At 36.0% G+C, this 16,053-nt stretch overlaps 1 protein-coding gene across 3 annotated transcripts in view; it reads right to left on the bottom strand.

Moving 5' to 3' along the window:
* LOC127004102 (BCAS3 microtubule associated cell migration factor-like) overlaps positions 1-16,053 on the bottom strand; it is a 31,534-nt gene continuing 15,481 nt past the window's right edge. For 2 of the 3 annotated variants that reach the window (XM_050871457.1, XM_050871458.1), the window contains exons 15-17: positions 15,153-15,302; positions 10,259-10,342; positions 1-6,197 (exon numbers count right to left, since the gene is read on the bottom strand). In XM_050871457.1, coding sequence (XP_050727414.1) covers positions 4,390-6,197; positions 10,259-10,342; positions 15,153-15,302 — 2,042 coding nt within the window. In that variant the 3' untranslated portion in view covers positions 1-4,389. The remainder of the gene's footprint in view (positions 6,198-10,258; positions 10,343-15,152; positions 15,303-16,053) is intronic. The other variant, XM_050871459.1, reaches the window with a different exon arrangement.

Here is a 16,053-nt window from a genome sequence, read left to right as displayed (position 1 = left end):
AATATCTTGGACATTTATTTTCCATTTGAGAATTTATCAATCCAGCATTTGCATAAATGAATTTTATTACAATCAATACTTGAATATGGAAACCAGTCAAATCAATGAATGGCAAGCACAATACTAATGCAAGATGCGGTGCAGTTTGTGATTCCTACACAGCATACCTTTACTGTTTTCCTTGAAAAAAAGGTACATAACTGTAATTTTCATTGAGTTTAATGTCCATTGTCTTCTTTAAAAAGATTGCTCACAGGTGAAGATTTGGGAAGAGAAAAAATGAAGCCTGCATACTTGTAGTGCTCCATTTATTGTTTTTAATCTGAACCTGCAGGCCAGGCTCATTACATCATGACAAACATGCTCGTTCCATTGTCATCATTACCTAATTGTGCTGGAAAGCAATCACAACTCCCTCCATAATAACTCTTTTCTTGGTGAACAAATGCTATCACATGAAATAAATACAACTGAAGTTATTGTGATTATTATATGTATGCCTTCAATAGGCAGCTCCTTTCTGGAAATCATTTAACATCAATTTAGGCATTGCATTTTTCTGCACTTTCATTCAGTTATCTGCATTAAAGAGCTAGTTCAATATTCAGACCTTTCAGAGGAAGAACATAATGAACCTCCTCATCTACTACTTTCAAAGGTAGAGCTCTGATACTTTATAACATTAGAGTACTCACAAAGATCAAAGCATAAAGATCATAACATCCCATGTGAGGTTTATGTAATAGGAAAGTAGTTTTTGTACAATTCCAGTTGTGAAATGGTTCAGTATTTGATGAACTATATAGAGAAGTAAATGAGTACCTAAGCTTTAGATATGTAGATAACTAAAGCTTCTACTATCACAACAATAGATTTGAAAGCCCATGTAATACATTTGTAAATATAATTGAGTTATGCAAGTATCCTATATATATATATATATATGTATATATATATATATATATATATATATATATATATATATATATATATATATATATATATATATATATAAAATATAGTTTGAGTAACTTGATTTCAGGATATTTGGAGGTCTCACTCAAATAGCTGTAGTTGAGGCTGAGCACTTTTTGACCTGCAGAGCAGTGAAATGTACTGATTTGTGATTATTTAGTAATGGGTGTCATGTAAGACTGATTTATACAATGGATTTGACATAGGCGTTTTAGAGAAATTGTCGTGTGTGTGTATTATATATATATATATATATATATATATATATATATATATATATATATATATATATATATATATATATATATATATATATATATATATATATATATATATATATATATATTGTGACATTGATATACAAATTTGAAAGAAATATTTATTCAAAATAGTTTTTAGACAGTGTTTCCTTATTCAGGAATCTACTGCCCTCTGGTTCAGATGCTCTGAAGTGGAACATCAAGGCATAATATAAATTAGAACAAATTACCTTGGAACTTTTGTCATAATATTAACTTCATGCAGTAGCAGCAGTCATATGCCTCTATTTTCTATAAAAAAAAGATTAAACTAACAATTTCATAATTAATAACTAAGGATAATTTTTCAAGTACGCTGACCTTCAAAACCGTCACTCGGTATTTGCCTAATGGCACAGATTTAGCAAATGTTGGGTTCAATCACTATATTGATTTATATGCTGCTTGAAGACCATTCATTTATTTGTTTGGTGACATTACTTCCTGTAAGTCTCGAATTATCTAAAATATCATCATCAACCAATACTTTAACAACCTTAAGGTTTATATTATACTAATTAGAATTCTTTAAAATGGGTGAATACATTTCCTGGTATGGCAAATTATGTACCTCATCGTTAGTTATTTTAATAACCACTATACTTCTCATTTGAATGGAAATTAAGAAACCAATGCTCAGGTTTGATAATATTTGAAATTTGAGGATGATAAAATGCTGCTGTTACTACTGACCCAGTATTGCTATGTCCTTGTCATATCACTACTTAATTCAAACCACACCAAAAAATAAATAAACCAAGTTTACTAGTGCAACAACTGACTGCACTGAAACTTTATAGTATTAGTAAAAAGAAGTGTTAATTACGATAAAAAAATGCATGGAAAATACAATACACAGCTAACTTTTCATAAAAGAAAGGCCACTGTTTAAAAAAGTTGTTTTTCATTAAAAAAAAAAATATATAATAATGGTGTACCAATACACATGCCTTTTCATTAAAAAAATAAAATAATTATCTAAAAGGTTATATGATTGTTAATTAGCTGACCATTATTAGCAAAGCTTTCTTTTTGAGACTCGGTGACACAAACTCAGCACAGATCATATCAGTCCATTTCTGGACGTGATAAATGATATTTAAAGTTAAAATAACCAATTCATATTCTACTCACTACATGCTCATGTATGTGAGTGCCAATTGATTATAATACAGTAGCAACTCGATTAGCCATTTCCTCTCTGACCTCTCCTCTACACTTTACAGGTATTAATAAAAACTGGCAAATGTTAAAATATGAAAATAAAATATAACCAAGCTCTATGTGAAACATTTGAATTCTGGGCTGCAATGCCTCTCACCATCAATGACGATGACAAGTGTTGGCATATTTTGGGGTGATTTCAGGATTACTGTATGATGAGAACAATGGAAGTGTTTATGGAAGATTTGGCTTGTCTAGTGATGGAGAGCAAATAAATTGTGGAGTAGAGGAACTAGTTAAGTGCAGAACCCTCAGGCCACATGAAGAGACTGAGAAGGAATGTGCTGACAAAGAAAGTAGACATGAGTAAGGTTGATGCTGTCAGTGCAAGAGACGACCCCAAGTAAAATAAGAGGAAAGGATGGTAGAATTCTTGACAAAAAGGGGATGAAAAATGAGAGGATTGGAGTATATAAGGATGGAGTGTTTGGATAGGAGCAAATGGAGATGTTTTGGCAACAGCCACCCTCCAGAGTGAATTCCATGAGACAGGAATCAGAGGAGATAGAAATATAGATAGATAGCTTGCTCACCATTGCAGCATTGTGTAAGTGAATAAATAAATAAATAAATAAATAAAATAAAGTTCAGGACAATCTCATCAGTATTTTTAGCATAATCTTAACAATGGCCAGCATCAAATTACAAAATATTTCACAATTCTCTGTAGCATTCTTTTGTTCTTATATTTTTTTTGTAAGCACAGCACCATTCTTAAAAAAAAAAAAAGAGAGAGAGAGAGAGAGAGAGAGAGAGAGAGAGAGAGAGAGAGAGAGAGAGAGAGAGAGAGAGAGAGAGAGAGAGAGAGAGAGAAAAAAAAAAATCAAGACAAATCCAAGGCACACATGAAACATGGGAACCCTGCAACACAACATTCTTGGTGTGGGTGGTGCTGACATTACGGGAAATTTCTTACTATATTGTTTGCAAATTATTTCTACCTTTCTAATTGTGCGTGTAACACAATTGCTTGCCCAGCATCACAAAGAATTTGATTCACGAAGCAAGAGCCCTATAGTAATAAAAAAAAGATGGAGAATAGCTGTCTGCATTCAACAGTAACTGAGTTTTATGGCATTTGCCAAGACAATGAATAATATTGAAGCTAAAACTGCCTTATGAATAAAGTGTTTATGGGTTTAAGTTTTTTTTCTTTCTTTAACTAAGATGCCTCAAGGAAAGCTCTGAGGGCATCTCACAAACAGAAAGTTGAGCATGCTGTTTAACTTGGTTTGCTCACAGCAGTCAATACAGTTGTCATATGGATCTTAGACACAAGGTAAAATGTTAGCCTAGCATTTTGAAATAATGTATTACTTTAGGGTAGTAAGTCTATTATTTCATATTAATTAAGTTGCAAAAAAGTTTGGGCTAAAAATAATTTATGCTGGATAATTGAGTTGCTACTATTAAACAATATTTTCTAAACTGTTTTGAGTTTGGCAATATCTCACCCAAGCAGCAATGCTTTCATTCAGTTTAACACACAAAAAAAGAATACATATTTTTTTTGTGACTATTTTAAATTTATTTCAATTTCATATGGGTATTAATATCACTAGCCTAATCATCCAGACTATAAATATTATTTAAAAGTTAAATCTTGCTAATGCATGCAACTCCCCTGCAACATGTTACTTAAAAATTTACATGACAGCTTTACATTCAATGTTGTTACTGTAAATCGTTGGGTATTGCTTATATTTTTGAAAATATTTATTCATGATAACACTGTTTCTATGCACATACTGTAACTGTCAATAAGATATTGTATTTCAAGTGATATATATATATATATATATATATATATATATATATATATATATATATATATATATATATATATATATATATATATATATATATATATATATATATAATATATTCACTGTTATCGTTTCTTCTTCTTTTTCTTTTTATTTTTAGAGGATGAGTTTGCACGTGGATTAGGGCTAGCTGCCACATCACTTTCACTAGTCCCTGTCCGCCTATCCTCAGTGCTTGACTCTGCACGATCATCTCCACTCGTCTCTCCTCGGTCATCGGTGCTGGTCTCTTCATTTGCTGATCGACTGCCTGACACAGTAATGGTGGCAGATACCACGAGGCGGCGTCTCAGTCGATTTTCTTCTTCCTCATCAGAAGTCTCATCTTTGAAAGGGAACATTTCTGAGGTTCGGGCAGGTCGGGATCTAGAACGTGTTCGTATCTGAGTTCTTTGAGTTGGGACGTTGTCATCTGAGGAATAGGCTTCTTCTAAGGCTCTAGCTAAGTCATTTTCATCATGCAGAGACTTAAGCATGACATCATCTGCATGCTTAACAGGCATCTCCTTGTCTTCATCATCTCCATGCAGCTCAAAATCTTCTAAATTTTGTACAACTGATTCACGAGCTTCCTGGAATTCATCTAATTGGTGTTCTATATGCTCTTTCACAAGTAGTTCAGATTTCTTTGTATTACTTGATGCCTCATGATACTCCTGAGCTGCATGAAAGTAGTCTGTATCAATGTCAATATCCAGAGGAGCATCAACAATGTTTGAGCCTTTGTTACTCATCGATTTAGTGTCTTGGTCTATAAGGCCAGTCTCATTCTTTTCTTTTGACTTCTGGGTTTCTTGAGTACTACATTTCATAACTTGAATTGAATGGCTCTCTTCCTCCTGTGATAAAATTTTGCTTCTTTTCTTTTTCTTCTTCTTTTGATCTTTCTTTTCTGTTGCCAACCAAAGATCATCCTCAGAAGTGGTTGTTGAGGGTGATCCTTTCAAAGCTCTAGTTCTGGATGTGGGGGTGATTTCTGTGAAATCTTTACCTAAAGATGGTTTCTCTAAAGGTGGATAGGATTCCTCTTGAGACATACTCTGAGATGTCTCTGGTAAATTGCTTTCTGCAGTGTACCTCCTCCATACATAGGATGATTTTTCTTCATTTACAGTTTGATCCTTTTCTTTCTTATATTCATTTTCTTTTTCTAATACAAATGAGCTGCTTTTCTGTTCATTGAAAGGTGCAGACCTTGAAGAATCTACACAATATTCTCTTGATGATGATGTTACAGATGGCTTAACATTACAACTCTGATCTACCAAGTCTTTACCTTCAGAACATTCTGTAGATTTATGATTGTCACTATCTGGCACTCTTGGTCCTTTTAATGGAGGTACTTCCTCCTGGCATGATACTCTCTGCTGAGAAGCACTGCAAGTTCCATGATCTACAGCATGTAACTTTTTATCTCTAGGTGACTCCCCTCCTCTGTAACTTCTAGCAGGTACTGGAGCCGGCACATCGATCTCAACAAAATCTGAATTGTATTTACTATATTTCATTTCAGGTTTTTCAATGGGAACCCAGACTGAATCTGGTATTTCTGCTGCCCTTATGCAAGAGCCAAGGGTGGTGGACAATTCCTCAGCAGAGGATGTAAGAGCTCTATTGTCCTCCAAACTTGGACTTCTCTGAATGTGAGGGGAAGCTCTGGCTGAACTGGAGGGTGTCACAGGCACCTGATAAAGGCGTGCTGAAACAGCCTGAATCTCTTCCCCAACATGTGAGGCTGGGCGGGAGGAGGCTGTCGAGGAGGCAGATCTCCCCGGGGAGGGCCCTGGGGGATCACAGCTTATGTCCATCACATCAGTCATATCCAAGGTAGACTCATGGCTGGCTGCTTCATACGAGGCCATGGAAGCTCCACCTGCGGGCGAAACAAGACCGCTCACCACCATTCTTTGTGCCTTGGGAGACTTAGATCTACATGCCTTTATTTATATCAAGTTCACAATACAACTAATAGTACCGTATGGATATTAGCCTCTTAAAGAGTTCTTGTATCCTTAGTTTTTTACTTTATTCATTATTCACGAAGTGAAGCAATTATAAGCCTTTGTATTTAGAATTCATAATGGAAAAAAACTACTTAACAATTTATGATAACAGAAGAGCTTCAATTTGATTTTAAGTTGCTGAAGAAATTTGACCATTACAAAGTGAATTTCCTGATAACATATAGATTCATCAAAACTACAAATGTATCATAATTGTCAAGATTTATTACAAGTTCAAAATTTTCATACAAAAACAGGTTAGCCGTTAATCAAAACCAAACAAACGGAATCACTGATATTTCTGGGCATGTATGGAAAAGGGTCAGTGTTAAAAATAACTAAATCTATAATATTCTAGATATATGAAAAATAATTCAGTGAATGGATGGCCTTTTTCAAGACAAACACAATACATGAGTCCCAATGGTGTTGTAACAGGAGTAGCAAAGTGACAACCCAGAAATCAATTCAGACAGAGGACCCAGTGGAGAGACAAAATCAAAACATTTGGCAGAGAAGGAAGGTGTACACTAACATCAGATAGACAGAGTTGAAGGATGTTGGAAAAGGCCTTAGTCCTGCAGTGGACTAGTAATGCTTGAAGATGGTGATGATAATGTTGTTTGTTACAAAGTATAAGTGGTTTGGTTACTTGTCACATAAACAAAGTTTCCAACAGGGGATTTTCAAAGTGACTTTAAAGGCAGAGTGCAGCACTATTACCAATCCCTCTGACTGGAGCAAGAAGGGCACAATATCTCTCCTTTACTCTTTTGAAAAGCTGTGTTGCAGATTATCATAATATAATATATATCTGAACAATGCCAAATGAAGATAAAGAAAAGCATTCAACACTTCTGTTGTTTCATTTCTTGCAAATGAAGCCAGAATAGATAAAACCAGGTAATTCAACTTCACTTTTGTTTTTCTGATACAGAGTTGTGTAAGAGTAGGCTTCCTATGGTACTAAATTCAAAGCAGTGTCTGACCAAAATACAGTAAACTGCAAGTTATCCTAATCTGCATTATCTGCATAGGGACTTGAATCTGCAAAACTATAACTCTATCCTCATGAAGTGCAGTTGTGGGGTAGATTATCCATATTATGACTAGAATGTGCAAAACCATCACAAAATCTGCATAATGTACAGGTTATGTTAAGGATTGATGTGGCTGAACAGAGTTGCACAGACAGTTCTTGTAGACTTAACTCTTTGGGTGCAACTAAGCATAAGTTGAGTATTGCCACTCCTTGGCTTTTACCCACAGATCTTGGAATCTTGGGTATAAAGTAGCAAAGGTACCCTGCTGGGTAAATATACATTTTGTGACTGGAGTTAGTTTTCAGAACAAGTTAAAAATTTTGTTCTCAATATTTGATGCATTTTTCAATTTTTTTTCCTGTGCAAGTGTTTTCATTCTTTGAGAATGAAGAATGGAAAAAGACTTTTTCAGAGGGTTATACAGAGAAAAACTCTCACCACTTGAAGAAGTATCACATAATGAGTGGAAAACTACTTCTTCCCTAAAACTAAAATCCAAAAAGGTATTTTCTCAAGACAGTGTTTGTCTACTTACATTCCTCCTCGATTTGCCCCAAACACTGCTGCTGCTGCTGGCCTTCTAGGTGCACCTCACTTACTCACTTAAACACCACCTGCCTCTTACTGAACCCTAATGATTATACACTGGCCAACAACAAATTTATCGTTTAAGTTTTATTTAGCTGATTTAGGACAATTTTGATGTGCTGAATGCAAAAATCACATTGGTTTTGCTCAATCAGGTCAACTTTTTTATCTATCGTCACATGATTTTTTTTTTTTTTTTTACATGTACGGGTATTTTCTATATATGAGGCAAAATTCTTTCTTATTTCTTTAAATAAACGAATTCTGAAAAGTTTACCTGCGTCAATTTTTAACTAACTGGTATTTTTTGTATTTTCTTGGGACAACAGTCCGGGTTCACCAAGTACCCAGGCTTTCTGTGCATGTGGGATAGTAGGGACAAAGCTCAGCATTACACGAAGAAGGACTGGCCAGTATGAGAAGAACTGGTGATTTGCAGAGCAAGGAACGTCATAAACAACCTTCTGGTGGACAGAGACAGGATACTCTTTCCACTGCTGCACATCAAGCTTTGCTTGATCAAACAGTTCACCAAAGCTCTGGACAAGGATGGTGGCTGCTTCACTTACTCTTGCCACGCTTTTCCAGGATTGACCATGGAGAAGTTGAAAGCTGACATCTTTGATGGTCCTCCACTCTGTCAGCTCATCAGAGATCCAGAGTTTGAAAACTCTGTGAATGAAGTGGAACTGGAAGTGTGGAAGGCTTTTGTTCTTGTCGTGAAGAACTTTATTGGCAAAAAGAAGGCCAAGAACTATGCAGAACTTGTTACCAATATGCTGACTGATTTCAGAAACCTCGGATGCAACATGAGCATCAAAAGGCATTATGTACTTATTCTCACATGTGGATCGGTTTCCTGAGAATCTGGGATCAATGAGCGATGAGCAGGGGGAGAGATTCCATCAGGACATGAAAGAGATGGAGACCAGGTATCAGGGATGCTGGGATGCAGTCATTATGCTGATTACTGTTGGACTCTGAAGAGAGACATCCCTACCGCTGAGCATTCTAGGAGTTCGAAGAAACAGAAGTTCATGCCCTGAATTTTAAACAATGATGACCTAATATCCAATTTACATGTACTTACCTTTATCAATGTCTACTATTCAATGTACACTTATCAATTTTTGTAACATTTAATTAATTAATTGTTTTAGAAAATTATTTTTTAATCTTAAAAACCTATTTCAGGTGAGAAATATTAACAAAAATCAACCGAAAATGTCACAACAATGTAATCGATTTAGTTAGAAGATTGGATTTTTTTAAAAATCGACTTAGCACAAAAACCTGACCTGATCGAGAAAAGGGTGTCATTTTCGGATTCAGCGGTGCAAATTTGTCCTAAATCAGTTGAAAAAACTTAGACAACTTACTTTTTTTTTTTTATTGTAACCCAGTGTTATCATATGAGGGTATGTATAACAACACGAGTTACCTCCAGATTACTTCCATGCCAAACCATACCCTCAAAATAACCTGACAGAAAATGAACCTTCACCTATTTTTTCTAGGATAACACGTGTTACCCACAAACAGGTTCATTCAATCTCTATACAAATCTAAATAAGCCACGCCCCCTTCTTCAGCATTGTAGATTGTGTATAAGTTATCGTACGCAGTCTCAGATGTAGTACTCAACACCTTCCCAAGGAGCTGATTATAAGATCTAGTAATAACATTCATTGTGTGATGTAAGAGCACTCTAATATTAGTTCATCACCAGTTATTTTTGTACTTTATAATTTCCCCTTATACCTCCAAACTCAAGAATGTTTTATTTATGGAAACAATTCCAAAATTGAAGAGAAGTTACTATCATAAAATAAGAGTAAGAATAATAAAAAGAATGGTTGAAAATGCTTATATCACATTTAATTATAATTCATTTTCAGCAACTATCAAATAAATTCATGAATAAAGTAAAGATTCTCAGATTAAAAGTTATCTTGATGAGCATGGTAAATTCAAATTTTATGCAAAGTACAGTATTAGGTAAAGAATTTTTTGTGAAAAGATTTGTGAGGCCATGGAATTGTGTGTTTGTGTGGCATGCTCTGCCATCTCTCCTTTGTCTGTGAGCTGCGGTCCTCCCTACTCATGGTTTTAAGCACTTGTTTAGTTAAAAAGCACCTTCACATGCACTTAACAGTTAAAAGTGTTATTTAACTTTTCAGTGATAAACTACTACAAAGTATCCTGTTATTCTACTATTCACCACAGCCACAACACTCTTCAGCCAACCAGAAAACTTCAACCATGTTGAGTTCAGTTACAAAGCCACACTCAGCACCTACCAAGCATAATGGTACCTAACAGTTGTGGACCAAGACTCTGAAGGGAGCACAGTCGATGGTACAATCGAGCAGTGTTCTTGCACCCTAATTAAAAAAATATATAAATTTGTGTTTGGTCTAACTTAATTGTGTATGTCTTTTTGTGCTGAGATGATACTGACTAATTACATAATCTGTTATTAGTGAAAAAACACGGTAGAATATCATTAAAAACATGCTGTTGCAGTTGTGTCACTTAATTTCTATGAATTGAAAATCTAGCATAGAATGTATATCTTCAAATAAAAGTAGGAAATGCTTTTTTTGTGTGTGTGTGTCATTCACCATGGTCTGATCACACATGGGTTAGTGACTGCCACCCAGCACCCTTCCTGAAATAGCTTGGAGCTCAAGTGATGGATCTTTGGGTATGGCTGGAGCCTCAGATCACACCCACATCACCACACACTACATCCGGGAGGCGGGACACAATCACTGACAGACACTTAGCACCGATTCACTGCTGGGTGGACAGGAGGCACATATTAAAAGAGGCTCCCCATCCATTTCCACTCTGCCCGGGAGTCAAATCTGTGATCTCACAGTTGTGAGCTTAGTGTGTGTGTGCATGTGTGTGTGTGTGCGTATATTTACCTAGTTGTGACATACGGGAAGAGAGCTATGCTTGCACTGTCCCGTCTCCGTATCCACTCTTATCCAACTTTTCCTTAAAATCATGAATTAACCTGTGTGTGTGTGTGTGTGTGTGTGTGTGTATTTACCTAGTTTTTTTTATTTTTTTTTATTAATGTTTACTTTTTTATGCCCTTGAGCTGTCTCCTTTGCTGTAAAAAAAAAAAAAAAAAAAAAAGTTGTAATTTTACAGGGCCTGGGCTTACGCTCATGTGGTCCCGTCTCCGTATCTATAATTATCCAACTTTTCCTTGAAGCTCTGCACACTCTTCGCCGATACTATTTCTTCACTTAGTCTGTTCCAAACCTCTATGTTTCTTTGTGGGAAGCTATATTTCTATGTCTCTTGAGCATCTTCCCTTCCTCAACTTTTTACTATGTCCTGTGTGTGTGTGTGTATTTATCTAGTTATATTTATCTTGTAGTTTCAAGGCTTTGAGTTATGCTCCTCCGTATTCTTTATAACTGATTTTTTCATAATTAATGCTGTTCATATTTCTAAGCAACAGTGTCCTTTTTCATTACACACACACACACAATATATATATATATATATATATATATATATATATATAACTATATATATATATATATATATATATATATATATATATATATATATATATATATATATATATATATATATATATATATATATATATATATATATATATATATATATATATATATATATATATATATATATATATATATATATATATATATATATATATATATATATATATATATATATATATATATATATATATATATATATATATATATATATATATATATATATATATATATATATATATATATATTTATATATATATATATATATATATATATACACACACACACACACACACACACACACACACAGTAATCCCTTGCCATATCGCGGTTCACTTATCGCGGCCTCGCTGTATCGCGGATTTTAAAATTGTAAATATTTAGTTTCGTATCGCGGATTTTTCGCTATATCGCAGAATTTTGCGGTATAGAGGTATTTTAATATATTTATTATTTTACTTATTTTGCAGTAAAAGAAGCATTTTCTAGCCTAAAAAAATTGTAAACAATATAAAAAAATTAAGAAAGCATTAATAAGAACATATTACAATAATATTAAATTGAAATAAAATATGTAGCGCACTGCAGATGAGTAGACAAAGACTCGCACGTATGTAAAATGCAGCTACGGACACTTCCGTTTGAGCTAGTTTGCCCAAGTGTGATCGTACACGGCACACTATTGGCTGATGGATGGAAGGCGACCAACCAGAGCACTGTGTTCCATATCCTGGGTGCTGATAGGCTCAGCGACCGTAGCATTTGTTGGTTCATCAGTGGTTAGCTCGAAGACAAATGGAGAGTGTGTTACAGCTTGCTACCGTTAAATGCTCGAGAAGTTGGCAGTGACGACCCAGACAGGATGAGGCAATGACTACACTTGAATAAGACTAAAGACCCAAACTTGCTCAAAATGATTACTCCAAGCTTATCTAGTTTCGTGGAGCTCTTTGCGGTACTGGAATAAACACGTGGAGAGCTACTGAACCGAACAGCCGAAACGCTCTTCTTCTTGTGACCACAACTTACCGACCACACGAGTAACCGACAAGTTGGTGACTGAGTTTCTGACTAGAATTTCGATGAGTTTCCTGTGAAATGTAGCCGACTTTGAATCTCTCGAGAAACTAGTGGTTGGGTGACCTTGTTCACACGGGCTGAGGCGAGATTCACAGAGATATGCGTGCTTATATAAATAATATATATAAAATATAATATATAAATTATATAAATAATAAAATAAATATCAGGTCGCTACTTCGCGGATTTTTGCCTATCGCAGGGGGTTCTGGAACCTAACCCCCACGATAAACGAGGGATTACTGTATATGCTTTACTTTCCTGGCCTGTGAACCTCACACTGCCATCTTGCATTTCAAGGTGTGCCAAAATGGTGGCATTAGCCAAGCTGTTTGGCAAACCACCCCAGGTGAAGCCTTCCCAGAAGCATTTAAGAAAATGTATTTCTCTTCTTTTTCTTAGGTCAAAAAAGTAGTCAGGAGCCTGATTCCCTTCTATTTCCATGTAATCCCATCCACCTCCGTGATCTAGTAGTTAGCATGCCTAGCTACGAGTCAGTGGGTCTGGGTTTCAAACCCCAACCTGTGCAGACAGCACCCAGCACACCAGCTGGTTATCTTCTCTTTTGGATATCTAGCAAAACATGGGGAAGGTAAACTGTGGTAAGCCAGATGTTGAACTTGCCCTGTGTCCTGGGGTAATAGGATCTCACTCACCACAGGCTCAAGGGAAAGAGATGGGACAGAGATGAGCACAGAGGTCATGTGCAGCTACAGTGAATGCCCCTAACTTTACCTTTAACTATATAAAAGTAATAATGGTTTGGTACCTCCCCATGAGCCAAACCTGTATACATGTCTGGAATATGTCACTGGCCCAGTCATGCAGCTGAGCCTTATCACCATCATCATTGTCATCACTTTCATCATTTTCACGGTGATTTTCCGACTCAACACAAACTCCCACAGTAGCCATCATGAACCCCTCAAAGTTATTAGCCAGCACTGGGTCCCTCAGGGAATGAAAGTTGAGTGTCTGTGTCCTTCAGTTTGTTTCATCTCCGTGTTTTTAGTGTAAAATCTTAGTCTTGTTATGGCATGGCAAGTTTCTTCTCCTTAAAATGTATCTGACTCAACTTGCTGAATCTCCTCTTTAAAATTGTCAGGACCTGCCAAGATTTGGGGGAGGTCACCTATTGACATGTCCTTATTTTGCTCTTCATCAGGTATCATTCATGCCTGCGCTTTTTCTATCTCATATGCAGAAGCAATGACCTCCAGATATGATAACATGGTTGATACAGAATGCTTGATGGAACAGCAAAGGCTGGTGGACAAAGATAAACGGTGGTAAGGGTGAGCGTCATCAGAGCAGTCGGTCGCATATTAAAAATAGTGACAAGAACATAACATGATAATGTCATTTCAAAACTTCAAGCTTAGCCAGCCTCAAAAGCCATTGTATTCCCCATATATAAAATTTTACTTCTTATGCAAAAAATTAACTTCCCGTAGATTCTCCTATATCACTAGATTCACAAAATAAATGGTTATAAGGTAATTATTGAAATAATATATTGTGGGAATAATGTCAATTTGTTTGTTCCTGGAAACAAACAGAATGACAAAGATTCAATACTTTCTTTAAGCATTTTATATGCTACACTTAAAATTGTCTTTTCATGAGCTTTCCATTGGTGGTATTAATATTTCCTGTGTAAATCAGTTTTAGAGAAAATCAACGAGACACAAGTTGGTAACAAATTACCTTGAAAAATTGCCTTACAAATCTGCCTCCCAGAAGGGCTTTGGCAACACCATGAGATTGGTCAGCCTGCAGTGACAAACAATTGAATATATTTCTTTCATTTGTTTTGGAGAACTCATGTCTCACTATGATGCTGCAAAATTTAATGAACTTGATTCAGGAACTGTTTTACTCTTTGTGTGTCAGGCAAACTTTCACTTGATGACAATTTCGGAAAAAAAGGCATCATGGGCACAAGAGGGTCAAAAAGTTGAACTTTGAGGCTGTAGGATTTTCATAATGGTTGCACCACAACTACCTCAGTTAAGCTGCTCATGTACCCATGAAAAAAGATGCAAATGTCTACCTGCATTTGTTCTCTGGCACTGCTGCATTAGTACATAAATGCCACCAAAAATGCATGTAAACCTATAGGTGGGGACGCAAAGTGTTGGCTGGTTTAGATGTGTTTAACACATTACTGCCTGCACATGACTGATGCCCCAGTGCCTGCAACACCCCGCTGATGCTCCTAAAGCCTTGTGGCACCCTGCTGGACAAGGTCTAACTAACTGCATATTCATTCATAAAGAAACTCAGCACATTGCAGAGTAAGTAAAATCTCCAAACTTTCATAGTCACCACTCCCATGTATCATCCTTATATTGAAGAATTAAACTGAAGACAATGAATGACATATGAACACAAGCCTCACTCCACTTGCCAAATCCTATCTCAAGATGTTTTTTCTGGCAATATCTTTTTAAACAAAACTGTCTACAACATAAACTAAATGAAAACCCTAAGAAACAATTTATTATTAGTATCTACATCATAGGTTTCTGAGAGCTCATGCAAAGATGATTAAAGTCACACTCACCAGTATCCCGACCACGGTTGGAGTGGTGGGTGTCCATCATGGCATCAGCCAAGTCATGTCGCAGCTGAGTCATAATTGTCTCAGGATCAAAACTGTCAGAGTCTCCGCTGTATCGTTCCATCAGGCGTGGAGACTGGTCATGGCTGCCGGCTGAGAATGATAAAAAGCTGATAGAGAAAAGAGATGATAAATATACAGTCATACCTCGGTTTATGAGTTTAATTCGTTCTGGAATTTTGCTTGCACACCAAAACACTCGTAAACCAAAACGAATTTCCCCACTGAAATTAATGTAAATCCCATTAATGCGTCCCATATCTCAAAAAAAATATTTATATAAAAATCATTTTAAATGTGATTTTATCCAAAATTAAAGTGATTTTACTAATTAATAGCTATAATAAATAATATAATACACAAATCAACTTGTTACGGTTGTTATGGAGACTCCCGTAACCGCTTATTATGCCCGATGTGTAGGCTTCGCACCAAGGTTAAAAAGTCGCAGTTCCCCTATTGTCGAGGCACTAGAACTACATTCGACCACCAACATGAAGCTAACCCAACGTATCGTCTGAGATGGAGGGTGAACGGGAGTCACAGTCACGTCCAGGTCATACAAGCCGCCGAGGCTCGCACCCTGTTCCTGTTGCGCCGCCATTCCTATTAGTTCGGTATTTGGCTGCCTGAATGGTTAAGCTGATAAAATTCAGTATTTTAAAACTGTAGTGAGAGCATTTTTCGGTGAACCACAAAACCAGTTCATAAAATTAACTTTGTCAAGTGTTGTCCTAAAATACGTGTAAAATACGCGACATAACATCCCTCCCCTCTTCCTTCTGCCTTCACCAGCAGCGACTGTCATGCTAGAGAAATTTTAGGGTTGCCACCCATCCCTTAA

Source organism: Eriocheir sinensis, chromosome 27 (assembly GCF_024679095.1).
Source record: "Eriocheir sinensis breed Jianghai 21 chromosome 27, ASM2467909v1, whole genome shotgun sequence".
Classification (NCBI taxonomy): Eukaryota; Metazoa; Arthropoda; class Malacostraca; order Decapoda; family Varunidae; genus Eriocheir; species Eriocheir sinensis.
Note: the sequence above shows the minus strand (reverse complement) of the source record. Positions and strands in the feature narration are given on the sequence as shown.